Genomic DNA, 19833 nt, shown 5'->3' with positions numbered 1-19833 from the left:
AAAGTGTAGAAAAGAGACAAGAATATATTAAAAAAAAATATATATATATATATAGACGGTTTCATCGGGCGCACGCGCCTGGACCTAAATTAACTTCCGGTCTGTGTTGTGTATATCGGTCTGGCTGCGGTGCCGTCTACAAACGCAGCTAAAGTCAAGGTGATGAGTAGACTGAAGTTGGGCTCAGATGGTTGTGCTGCGGGATGTGTTTTCCATACATTTATTTATTTTTGGAGACTCGCCACAATTTTAAAACTGATCGATTTTCAAAAAGGCTTCGTTGAATAAACATGAGTAACGTTACACTGCACGTTTAATAATATAAATAACTCCGTACATTTATATGTTTAAATATCAAAACGAGGCACAGGTGTTTTTATATCGCTGTATTTCTGATGGAAGACTTGCGTGTTATATGCCTGATAAAGCAGCGTTTGAGCGTACCAGCTCTGCTTTGTTTAACAGCTGTTACTATGGGAAACCTCTATTTCTCGCGCTTTATGTCTGTGCTTTAAAACATCTCCTGCTGGCAAAGAATGAATAAGCATTTTCATTAAGTCTTCCTGATCCACGCAGCAAACATATTTTGTTTGTTATGAAAAAATATCTACTCTAGAGGGACTTGGCTGTTGTTATTGATTCTATTTGGAAGTCTACCGGAAGTTAAGTTAGGTCCGCAAAAGCGTGCATGCGCAGTAACATTTGTTTATGTTGTTACCGTTGAAACCGTCTATATATATATATATATATATATATATATATATATATATATATATATATATATATATATATATATATATATATATATATATATATATATATAAAACATGTACAGCCACATTAAAGTTCACATAGGTTTTATACCCATAAAAAAAGAAAGGGTGTAAAGATTTGTGTCCATAAATACTGCGTAAAATAAATAAATGAAATAAAGACTGGGCTAGATTTTGTTGTAACAAATACCGAATTTTTCTGACTATAAGTCACACCTTTGTATAAGTCGCATCAGTCCAAAAATACGCCATGATGAGGAAAAAAACATATACAAGTCGCACTGGACTATAAGTAGCACTTATTTAGAACCAAGAACCAAGAGAAAACATTACCGTCTACAGCCGCGAGAGGGCGCTCTATGTCTTCAGTGTAGACTACAGGAGCACAGAGCAGCATAGAGCACCATCTCGTGGCTGTAGACGGTAATGTTTTTTCTTGGTTCATGTCAAATTAATTTTGATAAATAAGTCGCACCTGACTATAAGTCGCAGGACCAGCAAAACTATGAAAAAAAGTGTGACTTATAGTCCGGAAAATACGGTAGTTCTGTTACATAGAGTGTGATATAGTCAGCTAGCTAGTATTCAAAAGCAACCATCATTGATCCCATTTAAATCACCATTAAACAAAACAAAGAAATCTTGAACTGTGTTTTGTTTTCAAATCAGAAAGGGGAAACGACGGAACCTGCATCAACATAAAATCTGAACCACATCGGTAGATATGGAACATCTGAAATTTCTTCCTGATATACCCAGTAGGTCTTGGTGAAGCAGTGACAGTGACAGATCCCCACTTACAATGTGATCACCAGCAACCAAGAGGATTTCTCAAACCATCAGAGTCATCAGAACATAAGAGAAGTGGTGAAGCAAAACTACTCCACAAGCAACATGCAATTTCATTTTCAAACACAGAATGTAATAGAGAGGCCAAAGATCTGTAGTTTTTCAAGAATTTCTACGGCAAGTCACACTTGAATCTAAGGAGTGAGATTCTGGAAGAAAACAGTTTCCATTGATTAGAGGGAACTTTGTCTTATCAGATTGCAAAATACATGTGTTCCTACAGAAATCCAATCACACTGAAGTGAACCTTTTCCACAGTGACGTGGAAAGGGGATTTAGAATGCCATGCAGTCTTCTCTCTATTTCACAAAGCAGAGAGATCAAAAACAAAGAACATGAATGTGGAATGTTACTACAAGTTCCTAGGAGTTCGCCATTACTCAAGTGTTAACAAGATGGACAACACATCAGCATTGTTCAGGAAAAGTCTCCAGTTCCAGCCCAGAGTTCCTACCCCAAGATATTCACGACAGGACCAAAACAGCAAGATTAAACGGAGTGACAGAGAAGGATTCAAGATTCATTCACGGTTATTTAACCAGAGCAGAGCTATGAGGGATCAAATTGAATTAGATTCACCAGGACAACTGAATGCCACTCAGGTGAGGGGTGGCTATATAATCATGAATCATTAGATGCTAAGTGAGCTGATGACTTGTGGAAAATGATCCTGAACTTAAGGTGGTTCAGTAACCCTACTACCAGTGCTGGATTTGATTAGTTCTTCACTGTATTAAAAAGAAAATGAACCACATCAAAGTTGCTGCAAAAAAAAAAAAAAATTGCTGCCATCCTTTACCAGAAGACATATGGTAAAAGATTACTGAATTGAATTTTGAAAATTTAATTTCAATTTTTATTTTCCCGCACAAGTGTATGAACAAAGAAACGTGGATGCCCACAGGCCCAGAAAGGGTTACAAAACCTTTGATAAAGTCTTTAGTATGCATAAATAAATGTTCAGGCTGTGAACACAATGACTCTCAGTAAAATGTGTTTTAGAAGAATCTTATTATTTTCATTATCTGACCTGAAGCAAGAATGAAAATGTAAAAATAAAAGAAATCAAATGAAATGAAGCTGTTTTATGAGGGAAAATAGACCAAAATACCTTCAAGTCAATTGCTGCTAAAAGAGAGGACGACATTCAATAAAACTGGTGATTGCAGGTTCAAAGTTTACAATATCACATGAGATTTTAAGTGTTATTTCAAGTGTTATTTTTACTTCTATATCTGTTTGTCTGATGTCTAGGATACATTTTAAAGCTGAAATAACGAATACATCTTTTCAAAATTCTTACTAGTGAAATAGTTTCTTTATGGTCAGTTAACAGTTTTTTTATGGACGGAGCTTAGGTGGAGGCAGAAATATTCCTCTGATTGCTTAACTAACGCTGGCTAGAAAGTTTTATTTTCTTTTTTTTAACAATGGATGGAGAAATTTGGATTTTACCTAGGGCTGGCCAAGTTAACACAATTAATTGATTAATGCCGATAATTATTTGATCGCGTGTTAACACAGTTTTTTATTATTATGAAAGTCGGTTGCTTACTGGCTCTAAATACACATACAGACCAATCATGGGTCACAAGAGGGATGCTCCCAATCAAATTTAGGCTAAGCATCAACATTCACAAACCACTGTCTACTGTTATTTTTAACAGAAAGGAATGCAACAAGCTCGTAATCACGACTTCATAAGCGGGAAATAGGATGTGTCCGATAGCACGTGAAGACAGCAGAAGCGCTTGCTTTTGTTCACTATATGATTTATTATTTTGAGTAATATGGGACGTGGTAACACACGGCCCTCTCACAATATATTGCTTTACACATCTATCACTTTAGCCGCTCAGATTTATTCATGCAATCATTCACCACGTATCAGAAGATCTGCACTTCGGCGCAGTTAGTGCTCACACTCACTGACCTCTTCCAAACGAGCCAGGGACTGCTAAACAGAGCGATCACACTAGTCAAAAGAAGCAGGCTTAGGGGGTTAAGACTAGGGGTGTGCACGGATAGTCGAACATTCGAATATTCGTTCTGCTCTAATTATTCGATAAATAAAAATTATATTCGAATTTCGAAAAAAAGAAAAAAAAAATCACAATAAAACCTAATTTGGTCACTTTCTGTGATTCTACACGGCATATTTGAAGGTGTATGCAAGCAAAAAATAATTAATGAATGAATAAGGGGCCATTCACATATCGCGCCTAATAAAACGTGGAAAAGGCTATGCATGCCGCTTTCTCCTTCTTTCCAAAGCGCTCGGGCAGAAGCGCTCCTGAGGCCAAGCAACAATGACGCGCTCTCTCCATGAAGACGCGGAAATTTCAGCAAAGGATAAATGGATTTGCAGCACAAAAAAAATCGCTTTCAGTAGCTCTGCTACTAAATTTATTTCAAAATGGCAATCCATATACAGCTATGATCAGCAGTTCCTTCATCTTGGCTGAGCTTTCAACGTTGTTACGGGAAAGGATGAAGCTGAATGTTTGGTTCTTGTCACATGACATGCGTTGCGCTTGAGATGTTTTTAACTCGATGCAGTGCAGACGCGCCTGGAAAAAACGGGACCGCGTCGCACCGCGTGCGCATCGCGACCTCGTCGCTTCCATTATGAGCGCGCATACCGCACGCCTACATTGGAAAAACAACCTTGAGCATGCAAAAGACGCCATATGTGAACGCCCCCTAAGAACTGCGGTCTTCTACAGTACTTCAAATATGCCGTGGAGAATCACAGAAAGTGACCGAATTCAAGAACATTGTTGCGGCATCTCTCAAGCAACGAATAAACACCGCTAACTTGGAGAATGCAGTGAAAACTCCTCTTCTCGCGTCTGCCCTAGACCCTCGGCACAAACATCTAAGGTTTCTCGATGAAAACATGAGAGAAGAAAAAAAAACTTTTTTTAACATTATCAGAGCATTTTCCTTGATGCGAGTGGTGCGTCACCAACGATGAAGAGGATGCAATGCCCACTCGTCGGAGAAGGCTGAGGCAGTTCTCCAGCGATGATTACAGAGAGTCCAGCCGAGACGAGTGGGAACAGTTCTTGCTGGAGCTATGTATTCCACCAGATGAGGATCCCATTCAGTAATGAAACGAAAACACGAAGCGCTTCACAAAACTTATTCGCTTAGCACACCGTTATTTGTGAGTCCCGACAACGTCTGTGTCGTCAGAGTGCGTTTTCTCCATGGCCGGCCTTATTGTTAACAGGATAAGGAGCCGACTTTCCCCCGATCATGTTTACATGCCCGTATTTCTTAACAAGAACATTTGAAACAATAGAAAAAAAGAAAAAAAAGATTTGCTGACAGTTTAAAAGTTAAGTGTAAGCTACATTCTGTACAATAGCCTAATTGCTGCAGGCTGCTTTACGTTTTTTCTTTGTTCACTTTTTTTTTTTTTTTTGCTTTTAATCTGTACTTTTTGTTTGTTTGCACGCACGCATTGTTAAAGGTTTTCAGCTACAAAACATGATGTGTAATGTTCAAGCTTATTGTGTGTAAGCTTGTTCAAAATGACGAAAAGAAATGTTGCTGAAAAATAACGTCTGACTCATTAAACTTTATTTAAATAAATGAATATTCGAATATTCGTTTTTTGTGAGCTCAAATATTCGAATGTGATATTTGTGGAAAACGCCCATCCCTAGTTAAGACTGCCTTGCGTGAGCACACCCTAATGATTCTCCCGCACACACGAGTCTCTACCCGCCCATCAAGTGTTGTCCTGCGCCGCACTCTGCTGCGATGGGTCCTGCGATCGCACAGGTCTCTAACAGGAAGGTGCCTGTTATAATGTTATGATCAAGGCTCTGAATCTTGTTTTTCTATAACAAACTATAAAATATGTCCTGGCAGTGACAAATAGCTGGTTTTATATTTAATTTAATTGCATTAATGTTATAAGTTAAGATTTAAAATAAATATTTTAACTGCTACTATGTAAAAAAGCACCTTATTTGTTTAAAGTGTTTGCAAACCAAATGTTATTGCACTTTTGTTCATATTAAAGGTGTAATAAAATATCAATACACGTGAGTATTGGCGATACTGTATCGATTCTCAAAAGCGGAATATTGATATTTGAAAAAAATATATAATTCATACAAGAGTCATGTCAGTTGTTTCATTTTAATTTTACATCCCGACCGCTAGATGGCAGTCTTCATCTCTGAACGACAATGAGAGTAACAGGAAATGCTAGCATTAGGGCACACCACTAATGTTAGCATTAATACCGCTATTCGCTGCTAGTAATGGAGGATGAAAGAATTGTCCTTGTTCCTGGTTCGGTGTACAAAGCTGAAGTGTGCCATTATTTGGGCTTTTGTGGTAACATCCACCATGGGACTGTGGCGAGGGAACTTCCTCAGTCCCGCCGTGTTCCATGTGAAGAGGGGCTCGCGCAGGGCATGGTGGGAAGTAGGGTCTGTATTGTGTATATATACACAGTACAGACCAAAAGTCTGGAAACATTACTATTTTTAATGTTTTTGAAAGAAGTTTCTTCTGCTCATCAAGCCTGCATTTATTTGATCAAAAATACAGAAAAAAATGTAATATGTGATATATTATTACAATTTTAAATAATTGTTTTTAAATTTATTATACTTTAAATTATCATTTATTTCTGAGATGCAAAGCTGAATTTTTAGGATCATTATCACATGATCCTTTAGAAATCATTCTAATATGATGATTCATTATCAAAGTTGGAAACAGTTCTGCTGCTTAATATTTTTTCAGAACATGTGATACTTTTTTAGGATACTTTGATGAATAAAAAGTAAAAAAAAAAAAAAGAAAAAAAAAGAAGCTATGTTTTAAAATATAAATATTTAGTAATAACAATATACACTACTGGTCAGTAATTTGGGGTCAGTACTTTTTTTTTTCTTTTTTTAAAATAAAATCAATACTTTTATTCAGCAAGGATGTGTTAAATTGATAAAAAGTGATAGTAAAGAAAATATATTATTAGAATATATATTATTAGAAATTTTTATTTTTATTTTGAATAAATGCAGTTCTTTTTAACCTTTTATTCATCAAATATATTAGACAGCAGAACTGTTTCCAACACTCACAATAAATCAGAATATTAGAATGATTTCTAAATGATCATGTGATAGACTGGATGTTACATGTGACACTGAAGGCTGGAGTAATGAGTAGGGCTGCTCCGATCAAGATCGGCCGATCGTTGATGCGCATCTCGTCAGTAAAGCCGGTTATCTAATCAGCGGTAAATTCCCTCAGGTGCGTGGTTTCCCTCAGAGCCGTTGTTCACTGAGAAGATGTGCAAATAAACACTGAAAATGAACGTGGATTTGCGCATCTTCTCAGTTAACAACAGCTCTGTGTAGTAACAGCTGCTCTATGTGAAATTTACCGCTGATTAGAGAACCAGCTTTACTGATGAGATGCGCATTAACGATCGGCCGATCGTGATCGGAGCAGCCCTAGTAATGATGCTGAAAATTCAGCTTTGCATCACAGGAATAATTTAAGAATATTCAAATAGAAAACTTTTATTTTAAGTTGTAATAATATTTCACAATATTACTGTTTTTTATGTATTTTTGATCAAATAAATGCAGGCTTGATGAGCAGAAGAAACTTCTTTCAAAAACATTAAAAATAGTAATGTTTCCAAACTTTTGGTCTGTACTGTATATACAGTACACGGGGAACTACACTGCAACCAAAATGGTCGCATATGCGACCTTTTGAAATCCCATTGCGACCCAAATTTTTATGGGGTCGCAATTGTATCGATTATTTTTGTACCTACTTATGTGTTATGCTATGATTTAATAAGAGCATTTATTAAAACAGAAATGTGTATTTAAAGAATACGTTTTATAACGTGCTCCGAGCATTCAACACATCAAGTTGGCTTCAGCCCCGCGATGCGGGAAAGCTGAACTGAGTAGCTGGTGACTCGCGCTGTGTTCGGTGCGAGAGAGAGAGCCGCGTCTCACGGACAACAACACTGAACCGAGCTCTCCTTCAGGACGTTTGCGTCATCCTGCACCTGAACGAACAAATACAAATCGCGGTTTAAATAAACAGAAAAAAATGAGCGAAAAGCGAAAGAGCTCAATTCAGCATCGCGGTGTTCTGGTGTTCAGGGTGCAAGAGTTGAGAAAGAAATCGGATGTGTATCATTATAATGGATGCGTTTGTCTCTTAAGGGGACCGCGCCTAATTTACTAGCTCTGCTGTCGGTGTCTTTAATGTATGAAAATGAAAGTAAATCACTCACTGCTCTTGATTGAATTACTTTGAAGTTTTAACAAGAATTTATCCAAAGTCAATCCAAAAATCAGATAGAATTGATTATATTGTTTTACTAGTTTCTTTAATTGCTAATGCAACCTTTTCACATCACAGACTGAACAAAATTAACCATTGCTTGCTTGGTAATTGTTCAACAAAGTATTGATATTTGTGTAGATATTGTCATACTGACAGTTGTCTGAAGTTTTGGTTGATTCCATTACATATCTTTCTATCAAAGTTATCTGACATTAAGATTAATTTGTTCTGACACAGTTTAACCCTGATAATGTGAGAAATGTTGAAGGTGTCTGAATACATTTTGGTTTGATTGTGTATTTTGTTTTACAGTGAAGACTATGCAGTGCTATTTTAAATTAACAAAAACAAACTTAAAAATATGTAAACATTATGTAAATAGCACAAATAAATAAATAGAATGAACATACAGTACAAATTAAACAATTTTAAACAGGGCCCACTGTACAACCTGCACCAGGGCCCCTCTAACCCCAGCTACAAGACGGAGCAATGCACTGTGTGTACTGTAAGAAATAGAACAAGACGACATGTGGTTTAAAAGATGGCAAGTAAAATAAAAAGCACATCTGTATGCAATACGGTTTCATTATTGTTCATTATTATCCAGTAATTACTATACTATAAATAATTTGTGCGACCAAATCATGTTTTGCGCCAGTAACTGAAAAAGTTAGTAGCGCAAGTGCCACCAGTGGAAAAAGTTAGTGTAGTTCCCTGGTACAGACTAGGGCTGCACGATGTGTCGTTTAAGCATCGATATCGCGATGTACGAATCCACAATAGTCACATCGCAGTCGTAGTTGATCCGTTATTCATTAACTGTACGGGCCAGCTACTCCCCTGCCCTTGACAGTGTGATTCGCGGATTAATTGCACAGCTTAACCATCATAGAGTGAAAGTTTATAATTGACAGGACTGAAAACCACATGCAAGTTTAACAGGGCAGAGAGAGAGGGAGCGTGAGAGAGACAGAGAGAGAGTGCGCGAGAGAGACAGACAGAGAGAGAGAGCGCGCGCGAGAGAGAGAGAGACAGAGAGAGAGCGCACGCGCGGGCAAGAGAGACAGGGAGAGAGCGCGCGCGAGAGAGACAGGGAGAGAGCGCGCGCGAGAGAGACAGGGAGAGAGCGCGCGCGAGAGAGACAGAGAGAGAGCGCGCGCGCGCGCGAGACAGAGAGCGCGCGCGCGCGAGAGAGACAGACAGAGAGTACATTAGAAGTACCATCAATGTTTATAGAAATGTATATGGTTTTTTTTTGCATGTAATTTTTTTTTTCTTATGAATATATATGTATTTTTGTTTTGTTTGTTTCTATTCTGCTATGTACAATGCTTTGGCAATATGTACCTTTGTATGTCATGCCAATAAAGCAATATGAATTGAATTGAATTGAGAGAGAGAGAGACCGAGAGAGAGCGAGCCGTTTTCAAACAACACGAAATGAGAATGTAAGTGTGCTCACCCCATTTTTGTTTGTAAGAAAAAATATCGCAATATATATCGCAGAAAAAAATAAAATATCGCAATGTCATTTTTTCCCAATATCGTGCAGCCCTAGTACAGACCAAAAGTTTGGACACTCCTTCTCATTCAAAGAGTTTTCTTTATTTTCATGACTATGAAAACTGTAGAGTCACACTGAAGGCATCAAAACTATGAATTAACACATGTGGAATTATATATGGAATTATATACATAACAAAAAAGTGTGAAACAACTGAAAATGTCATATTCTAGGTTCTTCAAAGTAGCCACCTTTTGCTTTGATTACTGCTTTGCACACTCTTGGCATTCTCTTGATGAGCTTCAAGAGGTAGTCACCTGAAATGGTCTTCCAACAGTCTTGAAGGAGTTCCCCGAGAGATGCTTAGCATTTATCCAAATGACTCACAGTGCATTCAGGCTAACATTTTTTACCTAACGTGTTCCCTGGGAATCAAACCCACAACCTTTTGCACTGCTAATGCAATGCTCTACCACTGAGCCACAGGATCAGCATCAAGTGCCATATATTATTATAAATAGAAGAACTTGAGGTTTAGGTTTAATTAATTTAAAGTCTTAATTTTCCTTTAATTTTCTCTATGAATTAATTAAATTACAGAATTTTAAGAAAAACACAAAGCAACAATAGGGTGTTTTTTTTTACTGTGTACTCAAACAGAAACTCCTAAAGTTTGGATATTTTTCTTTATAAAGTTGTATATGGGTGTTTTATACTTCCAAATAAAATAGTTTACATATAACATTCCCCAAGCAAGTTATAACCATTTATTACAATACTGTTATCTGCCCTTTTAAGTGAAAAAAGGCCTATTTTGTTTATTAAAAATAGAGATGTGTCCAAAAACATTTAAGGATTAAAGAAAATGGAAAGAGTGTTACATAAAAACCAAACCGTTTTTTTTCTCTTCAGAGAATATATATATATATATATATTTTTTTTTTTTTAATATATTTTAATCTGAATATGAACAATAAACACAAACAGTGCAAATGATTCAAAAACTACACACAAAACGAGTGAATAATATTCAGTGCAACAGAAAAAAAGTGCAAATTATCTTTATGAACTATATAATAATTATTTACTTAAAATACATAATATACATGATCGATCCTGGATTACGGTCTGTAATCTGCATCAGGAGTGATTTTACCGGGACATCGCCTAGCAACGCGAAGGCATAAATTGCAGTGCTTTATCAGACATGTACCATTGTTTCATCCTTGTTTTTTTATTTGTTTTATGTCAAAGTACTCTGTCGTGTGTTTTTCTGGGCTTTTTCGGAGAGTTTTCTCATGCAAATATGTTTTGTGTTTGTATTCAGGCATGCACGACAGACTTTACTTTCACTTTGTGTTCATTCATAATTCCAAAGAAATATGTTAAATAGTAGTTCAAATGACCAAAACCTATGCTTATTGGTTGAATATGGGACAGTTTGAACCAATCTGGGCACGGAGGTGGGACTAACGAATCAATGTTGTCAAAATATGATGACGTAATCACGTACACTACAGTGCCTCTGAATATCCAAATGAAAGAAATGGGATACCTTGGGCTTTACGGAGAATCTCAGCTTTACATCACTTTTTAAAGCGTTCAGATAGGATTAGCGTTTCAAAAGTTATTAAACATTAAAGAACAACAGTTATTTTTAGCCGCGGGCTGCTGTCTCAGTCTTTGAGGTTTAAATAGTAGGCTATTTCATGCAGTAACTGCAGGGCTAATACAATATGTCCCCTATAAACTGCATATCTGAATATTTTGTAGACCTATTGTTTAAATCAAATTTATGCTTTAAAAGAAGGGTAATCACAGCAGGTTGCATCCATAGACTGTCTGCTTAAACGTCTGCGTTTAGCTTCAGATGGCTTCTTTGATGACAGTATTCTATAAATATGATTTGCTTTCCGATTCTGACAACCACGGTTTTTCTCATATTCCATGGATTTCACCCATTTCCCTCCATTTGTTCCCAGTGTTTTTCTGCCACCAATATGGGCGCGCAGCTGCAAGTAACGGAATCGTGACGTCTCTTCTCTCAATTTGTCTATAACTACAGTGTTTCCCATACATTGATTTATTTGTGGCGGCCCACCACATCAAAACTAACCGCTACAAATAGATTTTCCAAAAGGATTTGACTTCGTTGAATAAACTTGAGCACTGCACATTTCAAAATGCGGCAAAGGTGTTTTAATGAATTTATCTATGAAGGGAACCGACTCTCTTCAGAAAATCTTCGATGTCATTTTTATTTAATCTTTCCTATGATGCCTGTTAAAGTAGCGTTTTTGAGCGCTGCGCTACTTTGCAAGCATTTCCGCGAAACGTCTAGGTCTGCCACTCCAAAAGTTCCTACTGCTGGCAGAGAATGAATTTGCATTTTTAATAAGTCTGTCAGCCTGTTCAGACTAAGTTAGTTAACTTGTTCCCCAATTTCTGAGCATGCATGAGAAATGTTTAGACTTGTTACCAGACCATGATACATAAAAGACACAGTTTATTTAACCTTAAGTGGTATTAAGTGTGCTCTGCAAACATGAGCATTTTTGCAAGCAATATAACTGCAAGTAGCACACCACCCAGAATGTCAAAATAAAAATATAGGCATATGTTCATAGAATAATGAGAAATCAATTATTAGTCTGTCAATAGTGCAAAAAACAGCTTTACATTATGAATAAGATTTAAAAGGGGCTCTAATGCTATCTTATGCATTTGGAGTTATTTACATTGTTAAATAGATGGATTCTCATGCTAAACATAGCCAAAGATTTTAAAAAAATTATTTGGACAATTGACAGAGTATTTCTGTGCCAAATATACTCCTTCCAGGTTTGGATAAGTTTCCAAATAAGTTTAAAGTTCCGCCCATGGCATACCTCCAGGAATTCGGCTGTTTTCGGAGAGAATTGTGAAGCTGTATCTTTATTTTATAAATCTGATAAAACTAAAGACTCTTCTGAGATATGAAAGATGCAATACTACTATATATGTACTCAAGATTAACATGAGATTGGCGAAAATGTATGTGTTATGTCCCCTTTAATGAACAAATCATAACATTATCATTATACTCACATTAAGATGCGTTTGGCAAACATAACCTACAGTTACACTATCTACACCAGAAGCATTTGGTTTGTTACAACAAAACTAACTTCAATTAAAATCAATGATGCTGTCTGCACTGAAAGAGCCCACCTGCGACAGTTTGTAAAGTGCACTTTACTGTAAATTTTTCAAACACACCGGAGATATGAATTACCTACCGATCTGTTTGGCTGCTTGGAGGATATTCTTTAACTCATGAGTGGCTGCCGGCTGATCTTTCTTCTCCAGATGTTGGGTGAAGAACATAACTATCTTCTGCCATGTCAGGCCGTCTCGGGCAAATATTTCCTGCCGTTTCAGGCGCTTGCTCTGCAGAAAGTTGCATTCAACAAAACTTAAATTCAAACAGAAAGGACATTTCAATGAACACTTGTTTATATAAAAAAAAATTATTATATATGTGTGTGTGTGTGTGTGAATATATATGTAATGCAATCTAGGAAAACCCAACACATGGTGAGATTTTACCTTTTTTAGGTTTTGATGCAATATGAAAGCTTTGTTCAAGGCCTTTCCAAAACTAGAACGTAACAAAAAGTTATGGCTACCTGAAGTTGGCTGATAGTTATGATTTTACGGAATAGAATTTTGAGAAAACAGGTTTAAAGTGAGACGGGTGACGGGAAACGTGCATTGATACACCATTATTATATACGTCACATGATTTATTTTAATAGGTTAACTGTTTTTGTGGTGTTAAGAGAAAGCACCTCCGCAGTGTGTTCTTAACATGAGAGAAAGCCTTTTCTGCTTGCTGCAATAAATTGTTATTTTTCTGCACTAAACAAGTGAATTTTGCCAAGATATTTTCAGAGATGATAGACAAGAATTTATAGAATAATAATTGACAAAAAAGTAACAAAACATTTTAATATTTTTTTAATTTCCTGGGTTCTGTTCTGCTGAAAGAAGTCTTATGCTCACCAAGGCGGCATTTACTTGATCAAAATGTTTAGCAAAAACAGTAATATTGTGAAATTTTATTTACGTTATACACACAAGTTTTTTTGGCCTGGTTCTCATTAAACCACCCAGAGACTTGGTTTAGTACTCACACTGTACAGTCGTGGCCAAACGTTTTGAGAATTACATAAATATTAGTTTTCATAAAGTTTGCTGCTAAACTGCTTAGATCTTGGTTTCAGTTGTTTCTGTGATGTACTGAAATATAATTACAAGCACTTCATACGTTTCAAAGGCTTTCATCGACAATTACATGACATTTATGCAAAGAGTCAGTATTTGCAGTGTTGGCCCTTCTTTTTCAGGACCTCTGCAATTCGACTGGGCATGCTCTCAATCAACTTCTGGGCCAAATCCTGACTGATAGCAACCCATTCTTTCATAATCACTTCTTGGAGTTTGTCAGAATTAGTGGGTTTTTGTTTGTCCACCCGCCTCTTTAGCATTGACCACAAATTTCTCAATGGGATTAAGATCTGGGGAGTTTCCAGGCCATGGACCCAAAATTTCAACATTCTGGTCCCCGAGCCACTTAGTTATCACTTTTGACTTATGGCACGGTGCACCATCGTGCTGGAAAATGCATTGTTCTTCACCAAACTGTTGTTGGATTGTTGGAAGAAGTTGCTGTTGGAGGGTGTTTTGGTACCATTCTTTATTCATGGCTGTGTTTTGGGCAGAATTGTGAGTGAGCCCACTCCCTTGGATGAGAAGCAACCCCAAACATGAATGGTGTCAGGATGCTTTACTGTTGGCATGACACAGGACTGATGGTAGCGCTTACCTTTTCTTCTCCAGACAAGCCTTTTTCCAGATGCCCCAAACAATCGGAAAGGGGCTTCATCGGAGAATATGACTTTGCCCCAGTCCTCAGCAGTCCCTTCACTATACTTTCTGCAGAAGATCAATCTGTCCCTGATGTTTTTTTTGGAGAGAAGTGGCTTCTTTACTGCCCTTCTTGACACCAGGCCATCTTCCAAAAGTCTTGGCCTCACTGTGCGTGCAGATGCGCTCACACCTGCATGCTGCCATTCCTGAGCAAGCTCTGCACTGGTGGCACTCCGATCCCGCAACTGAATCCTCTTTAGGAGACGATCCTGGAGCTTGCTGGACTTTCTTGGATGCCCTGAAGCCTTCTTTACAAGAATTGAACCGCTTTCCTTGAAGGTCTTGATGATCCTATAAATTGTTGATTTAGGTGCAATCTTAGTAGCCACAATATCCTTGCCTGTGAAGCCATTTTTATGCAACGCAATGATGGCTGCACGCGTTTCTTTGCAGGTCACCATGGTTAACAATGGAAGAACAATGATTTCAAGCATCACCCTCCTTTTAACATGTCAAGTCTGCCATTCTAACCCAATCAGCCTGACATAATGATCTCCAGCCTTGTGCTCGTCAACATTCTCACCTGAGTTAACAAGACGATTACTGAAATGATCTCAGCAGGTCCTTTAATGACAGCAATGAAATGCCGTGGAAAGGTTTTTTTGGGATTAAGTTCATTTTCATGGCAAAGAAGGACTATGCAATTCATCTGATCACTCTTCATAACATTCTGGAGTATATGCAAATTGCTATTATAAAAACTTAAGCAGCAACTTTTCCAATTTCCAATATTTATGTAATTCTCAAAACTTTTGGCCACGACTGTACATAATGTGACTTTTTTTTTTTCAAACCTAAAATCAGCATGCTTTTATTTTGCCGGGTTGAAGTAAGTATATGTGCTGCCAGGTTTAGTACTGCCGAGTGAAGCATGTCAGTGAATTAAATGTCAGTTTTGCATTTTGCTCTGAAACCAGCAGCACATAGTCTAGATTTATGCTTTCGGTTTGAGTGTTATACAGTTTTACAATTAGTCGATCTAAAACAGTGATTGAGCATTAACAGCTGTCAAAGATGTTGGTATGCAAATGAGTGGTCTCAACATATTTAATCATCTTTTAAATTTGACTTCTCAGAAGATGGCTAAATGAATAGATGCTTGCTCTTAACTTTACTGTACTTTGGATTTTGAAAACGTTGATTGATTTCTAAAGTTTTAACACAAAACTGCACATACATCCATCACGACTGTAATTCAAAGGGTTCAAAAGAATGCGGGAGTCAATTTCTGTGAACAGAAATTCAATATAAAATTCTCTTTTTGCTGCAGCGTGTCAGTCAAGCGTATCAGGAAAGCAAGTGAGTAAGCACATGAATACACAAATTGACCAATTCATACATCATTAATGTTCACATGACTTTCGCCCCAGACAACCCTTTTCAAGCAGACTCCGGTAGTTTGCATGTGCGTTAGGGATGGGCATTCGATTAAATTTTCTTTTCGTCGGGAGAATTAACGATTGACTATCGATTATTCATTAATATTTTTATAATGTAATTAATTATTTAATTTTTATGATTCAAAAATGCAATGAACACTAAAATACAGCGTGTTTTTCCTCGGTGAGACCTTTATTACAAGATCAACTTGTGGCAGACAGTTAAACTACGTTCAGGCAAACCGAACATATATGCGCGTGCATATGTGGTGCTCTAAAGCAGCGGAACCTGCAGCTGCGAGCCGGCATTCTTAAACAGAGACCTCTTTTGTTCCAAAATAATAATAATAATAATAATAAAAGAATCATGTTAAACAATAACGTAAAAAAACATAATAATACTTAGATCTGACATGTTTTGTCAAAATGTAACTCAAAACTATCCAAGCCAGAAAAAAGGCCAGATATTAGCCTACCTAACAATTACGCTAACTTAACAAATTATGATACTTAAAGTCTCATGAAAAATAACTAACTTTAGTAACTAGCGTACAACTTCTGCACGAATCTACGGATTTTTGTTGAGAAAAATAAAAAGCATGTTGACATGATCTGGGGTCAGACGCGACTGCAACCTGGTGACCGTCAGTCCAGCCGCCGAAAACACCCGCTCTGAGGGAACTGACGTTGCCATAGCAGATGACTGGGAATTCGCGACTTCAGTGTTTGTGCTCCCCTCGTCCGTGTCAGAGAACGCAGCCTCGTCTCCCCCAGCCTGTTGGATAGCCGCCCTATCGATCCCCACCGCCTCTCCCAGTTCAACCAGTTTCACATTAGCAGCCAGTCTCTGTGTTGGTGTAAGAAAGCCCAGGTGTTTGTGACGAGGTTCCAGCATTGATGAGATCATGGGGGCGAATGACACAAACTCACCAGACTCAATCTGTATAAATATATGATTGGGAATCAACGTTGTATTTTTTATTGTTTATTTTATGAATAAAATAAATATTAAAATGAATATTTTTATGGAGTAACAGTTTTATTCTTTGCGGGGCTTACTGCTTAAATCTAAAAAGGTAACATGCAGATAACAGAAAGGATCCATGTACTTATGTATATGTAAACTAAGACAAAAAGTTTAGCTTACATTCATTCGTTGGATGAGAGATGAACGCAATTCTGTCTTGAATTCGATGAGTCTGGGCCCGTCTCCTTCACTGCACATGAGGTGGATATTGATGAGGCCGAAGGTGACTGGATAAGTGTTCGAGATGGAGACGTCTTTCTCTGCAGACATAACCGTGGTGGCACATTTATGTGCTGACAGCACGGGCTATGTGTTCTCCATCAGCCGTCAGTAATCATCCTTCAACTCCAGGATCCTGGCATCTTGAAGCTTGGTCACGGTTCGGTCCGACAGCACAGCAACAACAGCCCAATGCTGCTCCACCAGCCGATCAAACATCTCGCACACGGAGTTCCACCATGTTTTACACGACTGGGTAATCCGGTGAGTTGCGAGGCCAATTTGCTCCTGTTTCTTTTGCAGTGCTTTGGTTGCTGTAGTGCTGTGATTAAAGTGGCTAACGAGTTTACTAGCCGCTGATATTACCCAATAAAGATACAGTGCAAATCCGTCATTTATGGCCAACTGGAGGGTGTGTGCAAAGCAGGCAATGGAAATCCAAGGCACTCTGGTGGGACTGTTGGCAGCTACAATACTGGCCGCGTTGACATGAACGCATGCAATAACTCGGCCTTTAAGTCCCCACTGCTCTACAGCTCCATTAATTTTCTCAGCGAGGTGGTCAGCTGTACGCTGGCCTGGCAGGCTTTCTGTGAGCAGGACCGCTGAGCTCATTTGCCAGTCATCACTGATGTAGTGGCAGGTTATGGTGATGTAGCTCTCAGCTGTTAAAGCAGTCCAGCAGTCTGTAGTTAGAGCAACTCTCTCAGCTTTGGTCAATTCTTTTAACAGCTGCTGCTTTCGTTCTTCGTAGTGAGTTTCTACCAGTCTGGTGATGGTACGTCGTGATGGAATTTGATAAGCTGGTTCCAATAAATGCATCAGTTCTTGAAAACCATTGCCCTCAACAATACTTAAGGGCAGAATATCCATCTCAATGAACTTGCAGATCCCTTGGGTAATTTTCTCTGCTCGTTGTGCATCACGGCTCCGAGTCCGTGCTAACGCCAACTTGATGCTAGGTTGAGACTGAGAGCAGGATGCACCGCCAACGACATTTACAAGGGACGGATGCACTTTGTTTAAGTGGTACATCATTTGAGTCGTGGACATTTTGTACTTATGCACGGCATCGCAATGTTTGCAGTGAACTATTTCGCTTTTTAAATCAAAATGTCCCACGCCACACTTCGCCGTGACCTCTTCATGATTATTCTTTTGAAATCAAAACGGAAGATCACAGATAATCGAGTAGGGTGTCAAATATTGCACCCTGGTGGTAAAATATTTAATTGCTGCCACACAGTGAAATTCATTTAATTGCTTCAAGACTCAGACTACGCAACGCAACCTGCATTAGATAAAAAAATGCATTAGTTTAATCGATAACAAATTAACGTGATGGAAGAAATTCTTAACGATCAATTATCGATCGTCGATTAATCATGCCCATCCCTAGTGTGCGTACAGTACAGAAAACAGCGTTCATATCTAAACGAACCGATCTCTGGTGTCAAATGGACCCAGGTGCTCACCAAATAAGCTACTGTGAAAGCCCCCTCAGATCCGACTTCTTACAAACCAATAAAATAAAATGAATTAAATCCAGTTTCTTTCAAATGTATTATAATTATTATTTTGTTCAATAAGCTGTTTCAGGGTACAGTGAAGGGTACAGTGAAAGGGTTATTTGAATAAGGGCCTTGGTTTGTGATGTCTGATCAATAGGTCATGTCACCAGGTCAGTAAGTAAATTAACACCATGCCACTGTATCTGCACTTCAGTGCCCTCTCAAACTCAGCACTATGAGTGAGCGCTTGGACAAACCTGCACCCTGTGCTCTCTGTCCAAAAACAGCAGCAGTGGCGATAAAGAAACCTGAATTTAGAGACGAGCCAGGAACTGAGGTGTGGCTTTCTGCTTCCAACAAAATCCCAATAAAAGCAAAGTCAAGAGAGAGAGATTAAAGAGAAACAGAGCAGTCAAAGCTTGTTTAATACACTTTGAATCACACTCTCAAGGTCAAAGAAACACGATTAAATGAAGTACAGACAGAGGACATCAGATTTCAAAGAGACAAAAGCTATTAATTAAAGCGATATAAATCTGTAGGCTGATATTATCAGCATAAAACAGCACTTTACAGAAATATCTGTGGCCTTAAATCCACTTTAATCTATATATCACAGCTAACCCATTGGTTTAATTTGCTAACTTTTGTTGATTCTGTTCCAAGCAGTGGACATGACGCCATAATAATAATACATTTCCTAAGGCTTGCCCGTGCAAAGACACCATCACAGTCCCATGGTGTTGTGAGTGCCAGGGTAGTATTATGTTTTTTTAGGCGGGGGTTCTGCAAGTTTAAAATCTAAAATGCTGTCTAACCTGAAATTATGTTGTTCAGCCAAGACACACTCCTGTTTCTGTTACATTTCCATTTTTAAGATTGGATTTCCAGTGATTTGGTAACCTGTTTCACTATTTCAAGAGGAAATATCTTTTATTTTAGTGAAGTGGCTATATTGACTGAATTTTTTATATTTTTGTCAGAAACCTACCAAATCTCAAACCATTTTAGACCCCATCTACACCTGCAACACTGTCCCATTTGAATCTGACGTTAACATGAAAAAACAACCTCATGTAGGCCTCCTGGTCCCTAGAATGTGCTTCAGGACTTTTATCCAGGAAGAATAGATTACTGTTCTTTTGAACTTTCAATTCAAAGTAAAAACATATCAGGGTTTCCACAAAAATATTAAGCAGCACAACTTTAGTTTTTAGCTGTTTTGATAATAATAATAATAATAATAAATGTT

General features: G+C 37.9%; 1 protein-coding gene across 1 annotated transcript in view; it reads right to left on the bottom strand.

The window, feature by feature from the left end:
* Window positions 1-19833, bottom strand: part of ascc3 (activating signal cointegrator 1 complex subunit 3) — a 218019-nt gene that overhangs the window by 196801 nt on the left and 1385 nt on the right. Inside the window, exon 3 of the mRNA XM_059507374.1 lies at window positions 12753-12903. Within this exon, the coding sequence (XP_059363357.1) occupies window positions 12753-12903 (151 nt within the window). The remainder of the gene's footprint in view (window positions 1-12752; window positions 12904-19833) is intronic.

Source organism: Carassius carassius, chromosome 24 (genome assembly GCF_963082965.1).
Source record: "Carassius carassius chromosome 24, fCarCar2.1, whole genome shotgun sequence".
Lineage (NCBI taxonomy): Eukaryota > Metazoa > Chordata > Actinopteri > Cypriniformes > Cyprinidae > Carassius > Carassius carassius.
The sequence above is the reverse complement of the archived record's forward strand: the minus strand, read 5'-3'. Positions and strand labels throughout refer to the sequence as shown.